The sequence below is a fragment of the Lonchura striata genome, chromosome 12 (genome assembly GCF_050655825.1).
Source record: "Lonchura striata isolate lonStrDom1 chromosome 12, ASM5065582v1, whole genome shotgun sequence".
Classification (NCBI taxonomy): domain Eukaryota; kingdom Metazoa; phylum Chordata; class Aves; order Passeriformes; family Estrildidae; genus Lonchura; species Lonchura striata.
In genome coordinates this window covers 5,511,507-5,528,071 of record NC_140714.1, presented here as the reverse complement: position 1 = coordinate 5,528,071, position 16,565 = coordinate 5,511,507, and the positions used below count along the sequence as shown (strand labels likewise).

At 39.0% G+C, this 16,565-nt stretch overlaps 1 protein-coding gene across 2 annotated transcripts in view; it reads right to left on the bottom strand.

Moving 5' to 3' along the window:
- Positions 1 to 16,073, bottom strand: part of SUCLG2 (succinate-CoA ligase GDP-forming subunit beta) — a 112,765-nt gene extending 96,692 nt beyond the window's left edge. The window contains exons 1-2 of one of the 2 annotated variants that reach the window (XM_085590324.1): positions 15,965 to 16,073; positions 656 to 9,764 (exon numbers count right to left, since the gene is read on the bottom strand). Coding sequence is in view for 1 of the 2 variants with exons in the window: in XM_021550959.3 (XP_021406634.3) it covers positions 15,965 to 16,048 (84 nt within the window). In the remaining variant the exon portion in view is untranslated. The remainder of the gene's footprint in view (positions 1 to 655; positions 9,765 to 15,964) is intronic. The other variant, XM_021550959.3, reaches the window with a different exon arrangement.
- Positions 16,074 to 16,565: the final 492 nt, after the last annotated feature.

Below are 16,565 nucleotides of genomic sequence, written 5' to 3'. Positions count from 1 at the left end.
TTATTGACTACTGCTAGAGAAAAAAAATGATTCTTCATATAACTTTCATAACCTCTTACTTATCACCATTTTGTTTGGTGGGTTTTTCTTTTACAAAATTCTTGAGGCCCTGCACAAATAATGTATTTGGATTTGCATTATTCTTCCACTGTTCCATTTGCCAATTCTTTAGCTGTCCCGTTACAATAAGAAAATGGTATTATTTAAATAACAAGGGCTAAAAAACTAACAACTCAGTTAAAGCAGAGTGGAATTAAAAGTACATATTCTAGCAGAAATTTGCTTCAATATAAACAAAAAAAGAAACAAACCAAAACCCAAAAAACCAAAACACCAAACTCTCCCCCAAAACCCCCAAAGAGATTTAGAAAACACTGCCATCACTGTTATATATGCAGCATTAACTATTCTGATGTAAAACATCTTTCAGATGACCCAGGAGGTATCTTTTGAGAGCTTGCTTTTGGAAAAAGAAAACACACACACATAAAACCAGAAGAAACTGTCTTAACACGTTCATCAAGAAGTTTGCAAGTTGCATGTTAACTACTTCAGCAAAATTCTGCTCAAAAAGAAATGTTCTATATAAGCACCAAACAGGAGCAGCATCAGTAACCCCAAACTTCATCAGATTATGTCACTGATTATTTCTTACCTGAACTTTTATGTTCAGGATAAGGTTTTCTCATTCTCTGGCCTCCCTGGTAAAACATCCAAGGCTGACTTTGGCAAATAGAATAAATAGAATAGAAAGAATCACTTAAGTCTGTTCTTTAAGAAGTATATGAAAAAGCTGTCAAAAGAAATAATTGAAAGGTTAAATCTGACAAACAACTGAAGATTCAAATTACAGCCTCTATTACAACTAAGGCCTCTCGGACTTAAAAAAATAAAATTTTAAAAAATTTAGTGCCATTAATTCCACATGGAACTACCTTGGCTAACCATCCACAACCAAATATTTCACCTTTCAAGTCCAGAATTCATGTGCAGACCATTTAGCTTAAAAAAGCCCCAAGTATAAATACTTATTTTCTCTTGGTAAGACTCTACTTTTGTAAAATGCCAAATGATTTTAGCTTGGGGAAGAGAATCCAGTGTTAAAGAAAACAAAACCACCACTAAGCAAATTTCTAGGATAATTGAACATCCCTTGACACACCTATGTAATTTGAGAAGCTCTACTGTTTTCATTAGCATAGCTTAATGCATTTTATTGCATGACTGCTAAAAGGAAGACACACTTTAACATCCAACATTCCCTTTTCATTTACAGTATTAATGCAAGCCAATATTATTATCACAAAACAAAGATGGACTTTTAAAAGCACCTGGCAATAAAGTCGGTCAAATAAATGCCCAATTCTTTCTTCCCCCTGCTGCTCCACTGAAGCCAAGCAGCTGTAACTGCTCATTGATCCTGTGCCAGTATAAAACAGCTCTAGCAACACAAATTTGCTCTGCATAAATGCAAATGATATGTCAAATATAGAAAGTATCAGGTTTTATAAACTTGGACATTATTGTAGTGGCTATATTGGAAATAAGTCAATGGGGAAGAAAGACCATGGTGTTTTTGAGGAAATTAGATGTATTCTGTATCCAAAATTTAGTGTATATGATCAAAAATAAATGTCTGTCACAAAAAAAAAAATCTATTTGCTTAGCCAACACATTCTACAGCATTCCAGTTTATTCAATTTGTGCACTCTGCCCTGTAATACAATTCCAAGCACATAGGAAGGAAAGCAGATACACAAAGATGACAGTAATGAAAGAGCAGACCATTCATCAATGTGAGGCATAAACCTTTATTATATTTATTGACATACAGTCTCTGTAATTGACAAAGATGTAGAAGTTTCTCTCAAAAAGAAACCATCAGAAATAAACTAAACTGAATACCCTCATATAAACCACTGCAGGAATAGACACATTTTATTAGGTCATGTATTTAAAATATACCACATAGGCAACTGAAAACAAACTAATGCACTTCTTTCAGTTCTCTGGCAGTGCCCGCGAAATGAGTAAGTTAACCCGAGAAGAAACAAAAATTTAGCAGAATGGTACCACACTAAACAGAAGTTTATTACAAATATAGTAATAAAATGCAAAAAATAGCTCTGTAGGAAAGCAAGTCTTTCAAGTAGAACATAAACTGGAAAGAGGTAAGGCTGATGGGCTTTAAGCTGCCCCAGGAGCCACACCACACATCCCCTCCTCTCCAGAGATGGCCAACGCTGCACATTACGGACAGAAAATGTCCTTCCCAACTAATGTCCTGTTGGCTGCCACCAACCAGCAATTTTCATCTTCCAAGGCAGGAGCCAGCATCCAGGTCATGCTGTTTAAAAGCCACAGAGGAAACTGTGTTCCATCCCCATCCCAAACTGCCTGCTTTAGCTGGGATGCCATATGGCAGCCAGGTCCCTTTGGTACCAGCAGAGTCCAGCAGCTTCATCCAACACTGAGCATTATGACCAAAGCCTCAATCTAGACCTCTGTGACATATTTATGAGGGATAAAATTGATTCTGTGAGCTAGTTTAGGAAGAAGTCTTGAATATTTCCCTGACAAAAAACAGTTTCCATGTTTTTGTTCACAGTGTTCAGGAATTGCTTATTTTTAGTCTGTATCAAGGCACCATAAGCAGACCAGACCTTAAACAAGAGCATTTGGTTTTAAAATCTACAGGTACACCTGAAGACCTTTTAACATCCCATTACTTATTCCTACAATTGGGAATTAGTTTTAACTGACTTCAAACCAACACACAAACTCAAGTTAACAGCTACAGGTCTTTGAGTTCCATGTTTATTCCTGAAAATACAGCTCACAAAATACCTTGAGCAGTAAAATACACAGAAAAAAAAATACCTATCACACTTCCCAGTTTTCTAAAGGCTAAGGCATTTTGATCAATAATCTGCAGGGTAATTTATTGTTTTATACCAGTAAACCATATACTCACTTTTGAGAACAAGTGAGATCTGTCCATGCAACACAGGTTTATGAAACCTAACTTCAAATAAAATAAAAAACACATGAAGTATGGCCCTACCTTTTTATTTAGTAAATATGGACTGCCTGTTCTGGTGGATAATTGCTACTATTCCTAACATCTATGACTCTTTGAAACAAGATGCCTGTGTTAAATAACTAAATGGTTCTCTTCATATACTCACAAAATACAGAAAAAAAGAAATGGGAGCTTGTTTATAAAAGGAGCTCACAGTTACTATAATTATTAGGATTGCTATTGTTAAATTGTATAAAAAATTGGACTCACACAGTTGAGAGGGTGGCCAAGAGCTTGGAAAGCATAAATTTTAAGTATTCCAAGTTTAACAACTTCAGAGGAGTGAAACAGGCCATCACCTCTCCTCACAAGCTCTCGTTCCTGAAAATGTGACTGCACTGCTGCAAACTAAGCCTGGGGACTACAGCATGAAACTACCTGCTCAAGAGCATTTCTCCTTCCAAAGCAATTACTCACATCCATTGCAAATCACTGTCCAGAACAACAACACTCCAGAAGAACTTCAGAAATCTAGTTTGAAACCATCACAGGATTGTTTTTTATTACTCTATGAGGTGTTTGTGCCACCATCTAGCTCTAGTTGATGCAATCAAAACAAGTGCTTAGTTAAATCTTGCCCTGAATACTTTCCCATAGTTAAGGACAAGCCAATTTCTCTTGTCACACACTGCAAGATTTTTTGTAAGACGAGCTGCTGCAAACCAGAGAGAGGAATCAGAATGCATCACAGCAGGAAAAAAAAGATGGTGACAAATATGAAAGAAACAAAGAGAAGAGCTTTGTTAAATTAGTAACATGTCAATTTTAGAGATGGAATCTATTTTAACTGAAAAGCTAAAGAAGGTATGTTTAGGGATCTCATCTTTTTTAGTTAGGAGAAACTACTTATCTCCCACCACCAGTCAGCACTGATTATTCTAACACAACCTAATAAAGCAAAGATTATCAACCACAGATTACCTACCTGTAGGTAACAAAGCACACTAAACTAATTGATGCCTGCTGACATCACTCATCTGTTGAAAAACAGGCAGTCACCAATTACTAACAGAACAATAATTTGTTAGTTTAATGAATATGCTAATTTACTGAGCTCTCATTAGACAGATACACAGGCAATATTGATGGGTTCCATAAGGCATTATAAAGTATGGCTGAATTATTTCAAAACAAATTAAAGCAGAAAATATTGTATACTGTTTAATGGAATAATTTTAAAAGCCTAGTAGCAAGTGAATCCTCTGGGTGAACCCTCTCAGAAGTGCATGGACCTAAACACCTACTACTATTGATGCCTTGTTGGGATTACCTAAAACTAGACAAAATTAAGAGAATAAAAAGCTCTTATATTTATTGAAGGGCCTTCAAGTATATTTCAGGTAGATGCAGCCTCTCCAGGGATCACACCCAAAAATGGATGATGGGTCATGGGTTTTCACACTTCTATAACTTTGGCCCATTTGCATATTGTGGGTCAATCCTCCAATTACAGCTTTAGGTAATGAAGTAATTTACCCCAAGTTTGCTTCCCCCCTAGCTGACTTTTGTTTCCATCTGTCAGGGCCTGAGACAGTGAGGTGTTCTGATTCCCAGACCTGCAGAGGAATTGCTTTGTCTGACCAAAATGGGAGAACATTTTCTAACACTCTATACGGAATTTAGAGTCATACACTAAAGAACTGCAGGATTACAAATACATGATAAACATAAAAGCTAAAATCCTAAGGCATGACTACACCTGGGAAAAGGTCCTAATAAATACGATAGCTTTTTATTTTCTTAATTTTGTCTGGTTTTAGGGAGTCCCAACAAGGCAGCAGTAGCAGTAGGTATGTAGGTCCCCCAGCAGGGACACTGGAGAACTTTGATTTTCCACACAACCACCCGCAGTATCTCTGTTACTAATAAATCCTAAGTAAAAGCTGGTTCATCTGCATTTAGTGCAATGCAACACAGCCCTGGAAACAAAAGCAGTGATTAAATTTTCAATTCATAGTTCATTTTGCTTGTGTTGGAGCTGCATCTAGTTTCTCTTTTTCTCGCTTAATAATTTTAAGTTCCTAAATTAAGAAGGAAATAAAAATTGGTTTTTCACTCAAGAAAGGAATCACTACAAGCCGTATCTGTCAATTTGTAATCATTTATTCATACACAATTTAAATGAGAAACAATATTAAATTCTCCTTCAAATTTCAGTTTTACCAAAGGAGTTTTATTTCAATAATACCACAAAAATGAACAGAAATTCCTATCAAATAAACACATATAAAATATACTCTACATGAAATGGCCATATAAGCCACATTTCTGCTTTTTAAGAAGAAAATACAAAGTTAGACACAAGGGACTGCAGCAGGGAACACTTTTAGGCAGAGTAGGAAGGTCTGACATTTTTTTGTAATACAACACAGTTCAAAGTAGCAAGATCCTGCAGAAACCAATTATAAAAAGAACAGTTTCAGCCTCAACCTGAACAGCCTACCCAGAATGTTAAAATTAACCTGGGAAAGTGAATGATTTAACTAAAGAAATAAGCCTACTGGATTTGACCCCAAAGTCAAGTCATGAATCAAACTCCCTCACTCTCCCCCGATTTGCTCACTGAAGTGGGAGAACCTTCCCAAAACTTGCTCACTAGCTGCACTGCCAACTTTCCAAGGTAATTGAATCTAAAAATATGTGGCTCTAGTAAAGTTTTTTCACATTAAAATGCTACCATTTCGGGGGGGTTTAAACATAACATTTCATTCACTATCCACTACCTCAAAATCAATTCATTAATAATATACAAAATATTAATGATGATTTACCTCTTCCACTTTTAAAACAATGTTTCCTTCCACTAAAAGATATATTAAACTGCAATGACATATTAATCGATATTTATTAGGAAACATATAATGATACTTCAACATCCCTCTTTATTTTTGACTCAGTGCTTTCTTTCCTTTCTCAATGGTGGAATCCTTTAGCTGGGAAAGAAGAACATCAGGAGTGTGTCCATCAGTTCTGAAGTGGCTGGATGCTGGGGATGCTTTCTTTGCTTAATTTATCTCTTTCCTTAAAGCACATGTAAATTTTTCCACACTAGCTCTAACAGCAAACAGCAGAATTTTGCTGTGCTTTACCAAATGTCACAGAAACAGAAGAGGATTTCAGAAGACAGCACCCATCTCTTTCACAATTCTGAAATTTAGATTACAAAACCATATAGATTGGATTAAAAAAACAGAACAGTATCTATTAATGAACCTTTCCCTTTAAACAAAACCATAGCAATATGCACATAAAACCCACAAATTTTAGAAACTTCTTGTGTATTTCACAGTATTACAGATTAAATGGTAAGGATAATAAATGTACTCAGGGTGGAAGTGGGACTGAAAATCCTGACTGCATTCTTAATTAAACATGACTCCCTTACCACTTCTCCTGAACCTTCCTGCTCACTGTCTACTGCAAGAAACACTTTTATCTCAACATTTTCTGAATGCCTGCCCTACTATGTTCTTTTGACTTGACCTTGTTCTCCTCCTTTTCCTTCCAGAATCAGCCTGATTGCAAACTGATTGATCCCAGCCTTCTCTCTGCCCTCTCCTGGACACGATGAGTGTGGTGTGATGTTCTTCCACTGCAGGGCTCAGTCAGGTCATTAGTTCCAGGAAACACAAATGAAACTTCACAATTCTCTTCAATGTGCCTTTATATCTTCCAATGTACCTATATATGTACAAACTCAGCTTTCTAATTTATCCTTCTGTTTACTTCTCATGCAAGGCAGCAGGCACAAGAATGAACTTGAAGCCAGTCCTTCACTCATTGCAGATTTAAAGTCTCCAGTAACGATTACACTTTATAGACTTATTTACAGCTTGCTTACACTCAGGGATTTTGACAGCTATTCTGTAAATACACTCTGCTACCCACTAAGCTCCATTGTAAACTACCAGGAACATGCACGGGGTCACACTTGAGCTCCTTCTGTCATTCTTATTCTCCTTATCTCACAAAACCAGAATCTAAGCCCACATCCTCATGCTCTACAAGGCAGAGATCCTAGCAGCCACCACCTGGATGATCCTTCTGGGTTTGTGAGGACTACAGTCCTCAAAAGTAAAAGAGGAGAGGGTGGGAAGACTGTTTTCTTGAATAGCAAGACTCTGACCTCTCTTCTCCACTTCCCACACTGTTCAGCAGCTGTTTCAGTCAGGCTGCTACAGACTGACCTCCAAATAAAGCAGAACATCACCAAATCCCTGACAACTGCAGCCTGCTGCCCACCCAAGGGAGTATTCAGGACTCGATTTATATGCAATCAGCAAAATAAAATTTCTGCAAATTAAATGACAGCGCCTTCGTGACACTGAGAAGTTCTGGGATGTATTTTGGTTAGTGTGGACAGGCTGCCTGAGCACACCTCAACCCATGAACCTTCACCTAAACAGTGCTAAACAGCAGCTTCCAAAAACCCTGAAACAGTGCAGGTTCCTTATTCTGTGGGATTATATGAAAACTGTCTGGGTCAAACAACATGCAGAAGGTCACATCACAAACAGGATGCCACAAAACAAAGCTGGCTGCCTAAATACCAAGCTCCCAGTGCACTCAAAGAGCCAAATGATGTCCTCTGTCCTTACTGCAGAAATTGTTGGCAAAATATTTTTCCCTGCATTTTTAAACCAAATTTCAGCCTAATAAAACAGTATTAAAAATTACTTATTGTATATCTACATGTGCCTGAAGAGCAAGCATGCCTAGAGAAGCTTTACACCTCTGGAATTGATTTTCAGACCCTTTGCTTGGCAAGAGAAGAACCTGAAATCCCAGATTCAGTTTCTGCTTTTGTCAATGTTCTCACCATCAGAAGTTCTGCTTTGCATTAGTAATTAATTTTAGTCAAATTATGTTCATTTTGCTTATTTTGTACTTCAAAGCTTTAAGAGAAGCATACTTTCCTGACCTAAAAAGTAAGGCTTTGAAGTATCCGATGAAAATAAACTCACTACCATACACAACTGCATAATCAGTTGCAGAAAATACTGTAACACATTCCCTGCCTTGGCAAATGAAAGAAGATTGCTGGTGATATGCACAACACATTCAAAAAGAGAAATAAGCCATCTTCTCCACATATTTTAAGTATCTTGAGGGGAAATTTTATATTTTTGTTCTGATCATTAAAAAGTGTTTAATTTCCTAATTTTTTAAGATTAAAATTATATTTTTATGCAACTATGATGAAATGTTGTAAATAGTAAACATAGCCAGGAAAAAATAATTCTAAAACTATTGTACTACCAAACATCAGACAAAGTAGCCACTGTCAAATTTTTATTTCCTGAATGCAAATTCAGCTTCCTAAACTGTTACAAAACTCAAAGCATAACTCAAAGATTAACAGAAACGTTTCTGCATTCATATCTCAAGTAATCATATCTATCAAAGAAGTGTTTCACGCCTACCATACCCTGGAAGAATGCTTTTTCAAGTGTTAGAAGTCACTGATATTTTAAGAAAAACACCGATAAATGCCAATTTAGACAGTTTGAGCTCCATTTTTCATCACAGAGAAGGAAATATGAAAAATAATCACAGTTTTTTTGTTCCAGTTCTTTAATATTGAAGTCAAATCATGATAATTTCCACGCTACCCAACTATGTCATCACAGAATACGACTTTGAGCACTAAGTAACATAACACTCCCAAGCAACAAAAATGCAAATGCCCATGGTAGTAAAATAAAGAAATACAGAAAAGTATCTACAGAAACAGTTTCACTGCATGCCTAAGTCATATCTGGTTTATTGAACCAGTCCAGAGTGGTCTATACCAACTTCTTTCCTGAAAGCAGTAAGAAAAGACTGGTACTCATTTTTTGTTTCAGTCTGAATTGAAACCCTTTATTGTTAATAAGTTTTGGTTTTAATTAGTCCATTTGACTTAGATTGACATGAAGCAAGCTCTAACAGACAAGAGGCAGAGAGGCTTCAGCTACTTGGGCACAGCTGGGGAGAAACCAGAAACTGCCCAGAATAATCAGTGGCAGTCAACCTTTAATAGGAAGCCAAACATTAAGAATATTTTTCCTTCCTTTGCAGGTAATTTCTTTATTAATATTTCTCCATTGTTTATACCTAATTATATAAATTCACTCTGTTGACATTCTCAAATCTCAAAGCAAGCTTAGGACACTACAAGAAGCATCATCTCTCATCATCCTCAAAGTCTTTGACTGATTTCTACATTTCTGACTGTATGAAGGAAGAGAATGGTAAATTTTAATCCGGTGAAACAGCACTTCCAAGCCCAAAGGATGATGGTATTACTCCACTGGTAAAGGAAATTGGGATTGTGTCCAGCCTTGCTTCTTGTGTCTTATTGCAGCCCATGCTGCAATACCCAGAAAAAGCATTAGAAATAAACAACAGCCACTGTTCTTCCCTCAGCTTCTCCCCAGAGGGAGCTGCCAGGGCCCTGACCAGTTCTGGTTCCCACATGTCAGGTCCAGCAGGGTCTCCTGTTGCCAGCTCCTCACACCTCTGCCTTTGGAAGTTATCAGAGCTCTCCAGAAACCTCCTGGATCTCTTGAGATGTGTTCCCAGCTGTGCTGTCACTCCAGCAGGACCTGGGGGGAATGAAGTCCTCCATGAGGACAGGGGCTGCTGACTGAGGCTTCCTCAGGGCTCTGCAGCTTCATCTGGTCCTTGCTGGTGCAGGTGCCTGCAGCAGAAATGCACAACAGCCCTGTCAGTATTGTTGGGGTGCCCACAAATCCTGACCCACGGGTTCTCAGCTGGGTCATCAACCCTCCCTAGGTGGAGCTCCAGCACTCCAGCTGCTCTTGGACTCACATTCAATCATCTCACATCATGTTTAAAGCAAGCTCTAAATATCTGCTCCTCTACTTCCAAAATTTATGGTGTTACTTTAGACTATTTTAATCTGAGCCATTTAACTGAAAAACAAATCTACGCTGAAACTCTGCATGAAAGAATTCAATTAAAGAGATTCACTGTTTCCAATGTGTTTGGAGTGACAGAATTGAAGACGATAGAAAATTTAAGGGAAAATACATTTTTATGCCATCTTCAAACCTTAGCAAGTACTATCTTGACAATAAAAAGGATATGGTTCCTTTCAATAAGCCTTTCATCTTTAATTATCATGAATAGCTCTATGTTTTACCTATACCCATCAGTATTATGTACAATTGGCAATAGAACTCCTCCAATAATTGGAATTTCCCTGACATTTTTATACCAATACTCTGTATGAACAACTTTTTTTTTTTTTTTTTTTTTTTTTTTTTTTTTTTTTTTTTTTTTACACAAGACAGTAACTGCTTTCTTGGCTGACATGAAATTAGCAGATGTCAAATTAAACTCTCCTTTTGTCCACAGATCCTTCAGAGAAAGATATCAAAAGATGAGGAAGTGTTCCAATAATAATCTGTGTCTGGTTTTTAATTTGCAGTTTCATATTTTTCAGTCAAAGGTCTTAGACAAGCAGGCAAACCTACCAAACATGATCAAAACGCTCACTTGATTTTTCACTCCTCCTGACAATTCTTACAAAACTTTTGCATCTCATGAAGAATTTAGGTGGACAAGAGTTAAGGTATCAAAGGTAATCTACAGTAGGAGTGATTCTCCTGACACAAATTGAGGCTGTTTCTTAGACTCCAACCCAACCCAGACCGTGATTCTACAATACACAAAATAAAGACAAACAGGGTAGGCAAAAATTGATCTGTCACCAAGTACTGCCCAGTGCAAGGTAAGTAAACACAAATGAATAATAATGTATCACAAAATACGTTTAAAAGTCTTTTCTTAAATGAAACAGTCTTTGAGTTAAATACCCCAACCCACATTCAAGCCCAATGGAGTTGTGAGTGCTTAGAGCTTTATAATTTTGTACTCAAAGCTTCTGAATGCTCAGATCATCACAGAATCAAAATAAAACTTAATTCAATTATGGGATACAGACTCTTACAGTTTAGGGAAATCCATGATCAATTAGAAAGAGACCAGAGAGAAGACAGGAAGAATAAAGCTAATGAGTAAATCTCCTCAAAGCAGCACCTTTTAAACAAAACAAAACTTGCATTTATTGAATATATTTGTGGTATCAGTATAAATTGTTGACTGAAGAATTAAAAAAGATGTTCCAACAAGTAAGTGGAAAAACAGCAAGTCTTTAAATTCCTTCACAGTTAACATTTAGCCACTAATTATACAAAAACATCACCATCAGCATAATATCACAAACAAACTACAAGACCAATCTAGGGTTTTAATTTTCATCACCACATTAAAGGATGGCTTCAGCTTGCCAGTTCAGAATCTGTTTTAAGTCTCACTCATACAACAAAGAATTTAGCACCGCAGCAAAACTCCACTAATAAGGAATTTTTCACAATAGTCAATCTGAACTCCTATTTGTTTCATATCCACTCCTGCTGTTATCTAGTTAAAATAAAATCAATAATCAGCTACTAATAATGGATCAATGGTTAATAAACAGTTCCAAAGCTACTGTCATATGCAGTTGGACAGGTAATAGGACTTCTCTGTCCTGTGTTTTATTGAAGTGCTATGAAAGAAAGAAGCTGAGTCACATATAGTTAGAAACTGCTTTTAGAGTATTAGAAGAGGAAATTTTCTGGAGAAAATCTCAGAGTACGTGCTCAAAGCTGTAGATAATAGTCACAGTCACAAATATGCACCAAAAAATTGGACTGCCCAAGGCAATACTACACTACACGTGTGGCCAACAATAAAAATTATCAGTTGAGGCTAAATCACTTTGGAAAGAGTGAGTCCCCAAAACAAGGAGGGAGACAACCTTATCTCTATACATGAAATGGGGACACTGCCCATTTTTGTGAAAAAGAACCTTGCAAACAAGAGAAAGGATAAAATAGCAGAGAAATTAACTACTTCTAAGAAACAACTATACCCCAACTGTGTCTAAACCTTCATCTCATTTCTCTGTATTCCCAAAAGAATCTCAGCAGCTTCACACATTTCAGATAAAATCCCTGCTGGCAGTCATCAGCCAGATAGACCAAATGAAAGGTGACTTAAAAAAAAAAAAAAGGAAAACTACCACATACACTGACATTTCCAGAGAAAAACAGGAGGAAACAATCACTCAGATAACTGTAAAGAAAACACAGTTTGTCTATTGACACTTTATCTAGTTCCTCAGGAGGCAGATCAATGAAAAAACCCACTTGTTTTTATATTAAAAAACTTCAACCAATCCTAAACATACCCAAGGAATGTAAGGAGTCCCTGGGCAAACTGGTTGGGAGTTTAGCTGGAGGATCAAGAAGAAGGATTTATTCAGAGCCAGGTTTAAGACCACAGGTGTGGCTAATTCTCCATCTCATGTCATATTCATGAAGGCTCTCTTTTCTTACCTAATTAGCCCTATCTCCTGATTATGCCTCCATGAAGTAAAAAGGAAGGTAAATCAATGCACCAAAATGCAGCTTTTCTACTTCAAGACAGAGCTGTAAGTATCTGTGTCAGAGCCAGATTGCTCCCAGGGTAGAAGTTCCACTAGTATAAAACTAACTGGGGAAAAAAGATGTAAAAAAAAAAAAAATCATCACAGTCTGAGGTTATATTTATGTTTTCATTTCCTTCTTTCATCTCAAAATAGGATGCAATAACCATGTGTTTAATGGAACTGCCGGGAAGGAGTGGGCCAAACATCTGCTCCACTTTGGCATTTCAGTTTTGTCTAGAGTTTGAAGAGGGCTTTCCTGTCATTTGGATGAGGTGCCTGTAGAAAAAGCTGTTTGGGAAAGTCTGTAGGCTCATGTATTTCCTGCCTCTAAATGTAAAACCTTGAAAATATAGCAAAACTGCCAACCAGGAAAAGCCAAATAGGGAAGCAGTCCAAAGAAAATTTCAAGAACAACAAAGAAAACTAAGAAAAAAAGAATTCAACATTGAAGTAGCTTCTAAAGCCACAAATTGAATTTTTTTTTTTCAGTAACATTTTGTGTCACATGAAAGATCAGCAACCACAGCTGATAATTTCCTAGAAAAGGCAGAACTTTCTATGTTCAACATTAATGAGGTTTTACAGATATACAAGTCTAGGAACTGAACGCATCTGCAGTGAGCAACCTTGCAGTTCCCTACTTGTAACATCTATAGGATCCATCAAATTTTATAACAGAAATCTTGCTTAATTTCATCTTCCCCTCCTTCCTTTTTTTTTTTTTTTTTTTTTTTTAATATTTTCAATGCATGTGGAATCTGGATGTGTTCTGGCAGGACTGAGGCCCATTTTGAAGGCTGGGACAGGGCTCATAATGCACCAACCAACTTGCTCACCCTATTAGAATACTGGAGAGTTACCTTAAGCACTCTTTTTTTTTTATGATTCTGATTTAATTGTTCCTCATTTATATTCATGGCTGAATTTCACTGCATCTGAAGCTATTTTGAAAACACAGCATTCTCCCAAAGGGCCCAATCCAACTCCCATTCAAATAAACAGCCTTCAATGGAGCCTATTTGTTGCCAGCCAACAAGATTGAATTCTGCTGCCGAGTGGTCCCAGGAGCGTTTGTCACAGCTCTTTACAAATATTGCTCCAGCAAGAGCAGGCCTGAATGCCCCTGTCCACAAGCACTGCACACAACTCAAACCTATCTTTTATCTTCTTAAAATGTTTGGTCAGATTTAAAACTCCAGCAGCACAAAGAATTGAATCTACCAAGAATATAAACAGCAAAAGGAGTAAAAAGTGTTTAACAGTTATAAAAAAGTAAAGGGAAAGCAGAGTGATAAAATAATTTCATATGATAGGATCAACTACCATTTACTCCACTCCTACAGTGATAGAATATATCCAAATTTCACTGCTACAGTTTTGAAATAATAAGAAATTTTGCAACAAAGTGTAGAAACACCACTCCAACAATAAGTCATAAGGGCTATGAGGAAAGATTCTAAATCTCACACAGGGTTACCAAAACAACAAAGTTGGAGACTGCTATTTCTTGATCACATTCACACCATATGGAAGACCCTCATCTGTGAAAGAAATGTTGTGATGGGCTTTGAGGACAGGTTTTGGTGTTTTGTGCTAAATAAAGTAACAGTGTAACTTCTCATCTGAACAAGAAAATGAAACGTACAAATGAGAAAAACCTTCAATGGAAGGGCTCTTACTCTCAGATCACTTATCCAATTTGGAGCACAGAAATCCAGACTCTGGCTGATCAAATAATTTGTAGCTTAAAGTCTGAGACAGTGGAAGATTAGGAGACTGTTTAGATAGGAATTCTATTATGCAACATTGCCAAATTGAAGACCTTTATATAGGAAAGTAGTTTGTTTGAAATTAAGAACTTGTTGTTATACAGTATTGATGTGGCTCTTGAAAATAGACTGCTTGGAAAACACAGATCTTGGAAGATGCTCTCAGCATCTGTCAAAGTTCAGAAACAACATAACAAAATGTGATTTATAATGCAAGCTCAACAGCTCTAGTTCAAAAATAATAATAAAAAAAAAGATGGCCACCTTGATATCCTAAGAATACTCTTGAGTATCTGAGCTGACACCCAGTTATTTCAGTGGGTAATTTACAGAGTGCCTCCATGCTTTGAGAGATGACAGCCATGAGCTCCTAATTTCCAACTATATATCACTGCAGCACTAGAGAGGGCTTGAAACCAAAAAAACCACCTCAATAAGAACACCTCCTAAGTTCACACCAAGATGACTCTTTGCTGCATACTCCAGCCTTTCCAAGCCCTACAAGAACAGGGATGTTACCTCCAAATTACTTATTGCGGGTTCGGACTCCTGCCTTGATGGCAGGAACACATCTTGGACCATACACTGCATATTCCCCAAACATTGTTGTGACTGACAGCATTGCCCATCCACACTAAAGAGATTAAATCTGTATATATACAGATAAATGTATGTATACAGATATCATTATGTGTGTATATCCACACATAACCAGTCTCCCTTTTTATGTGCAATGGACGAATGCTAAATCAACAAATCAATTGCATGGAGTTCTCAAATACTGTAGCCAGCATTCAAATAGGAAAGTTGGGCACAAAAGATTTCGGATTTACAACCTCTTTGAGGTTAAAAGCTAAACCACAGAGTCGCAGTTGTGCAAGGCAAGTTAAGCACCAGCAGCACCTGGACCTGCACCAGGAGCATTCCCAGCAGCTGCACCTGCGGACACACCTGGACACAAACACGCTTTGTTTGCTCCAGCGGCTTTGGCTTCGGGGAAAACATTGATGCTCAGAAGTGTGGACCAAAGGTTCTCATGCAGCTGCTCATGATGAAAAGGTTGGTTGCCAAAAGCACGAGGGCTGTGTAGAATGTGCGTATCTCATTTTACCTGGACAGGGCTGCTGTGGAGCTGAATAATGAACTGCTGCTACACATCAAGAGAGCCCCTGAGCCCTTCCAGGAGGCTCCTCTACTCTTTCCCACCGCTCTGGTGAGCTTCAGGACCACCGGGAATCCTGAGCTGGGATCGATTTCCCCAGCCAGGCATCTTCACCCCAGCGTGACCTCAGCCAGCCGCACTGAGCAAACCAAGGCGCTGCTGCCACCCGCAACGTGCTCAGACAACCGCTGCCACTCCGCGCACAGCCTCACCCAGCTCTGCTGCTGAAACAACTCCGAGTTCTGGCAGCTGAGCGGGGAGCCAGGCGCTCGGAGCCCTGAGGCGGGCAGGCGCCGGGGCCGCGCTCGGGCGCATCTCCAGCCGAGCAGCGCAGCCAGCGGCAGTGGGCAGGTCCCGCCCGCTGCCGGGCGCGGGGAGGCTGCGAGCGGAGCCGCGCCGGCCGCGGGGCTCGGCCGGGCGCAGGGGAAGCTGCCGGCAGCAGGGACGGCGGGGCTCGCTCGCTCACTCACCGGGAATCCGGCCCGCGGGCGGGCGGATCGCAGGGCCAGGTCCCGCAGCACGGCCCCCGCCCGCCCGGCCCAGGGCGCCGCCATCTTCGCGCTGTCCCCGCCCTGCCCCGGCGGAAGCCCCGGCGGGGGCGGAGAGGGGCCGGGCGCCGTGAGGCGAGCTACGCACGCCCCTCTCTCTGCGTAAAGGAGAATTTATTCAGCCAGATTAAAAATAAAAATAACTTTATTAGCGGTGAAATTCTGTCTAGCCAGCCGCACGGAAAGGACAGAGCCGAGCCCGGGATCGGTCCTGGGTGTGCAACAAGGAGTCAGCCTCAGCAGAGGTCTTCCCCTATGCCCACACACCTCCATCCTGGCACCAGCGGTTTTTATAGGGAAAATTCCGCCTGAGGCCAAGATTTCAGCAATCAGTCTTTTCTTCTATTCAGAATCCATAGGTTAATAAGATTTTATGGTGATGAGGAGAAAGAATTCAATGTCCGGAGTAGTTGAATTCTTGATGAGAGTTTACGGGAAGGCTGCATTCACATGGATTTCCATTCTGAGGATTTCCATGAAATCCATCTCGGACGATCAGCACCTGGAGCCCAGACATGGCCCA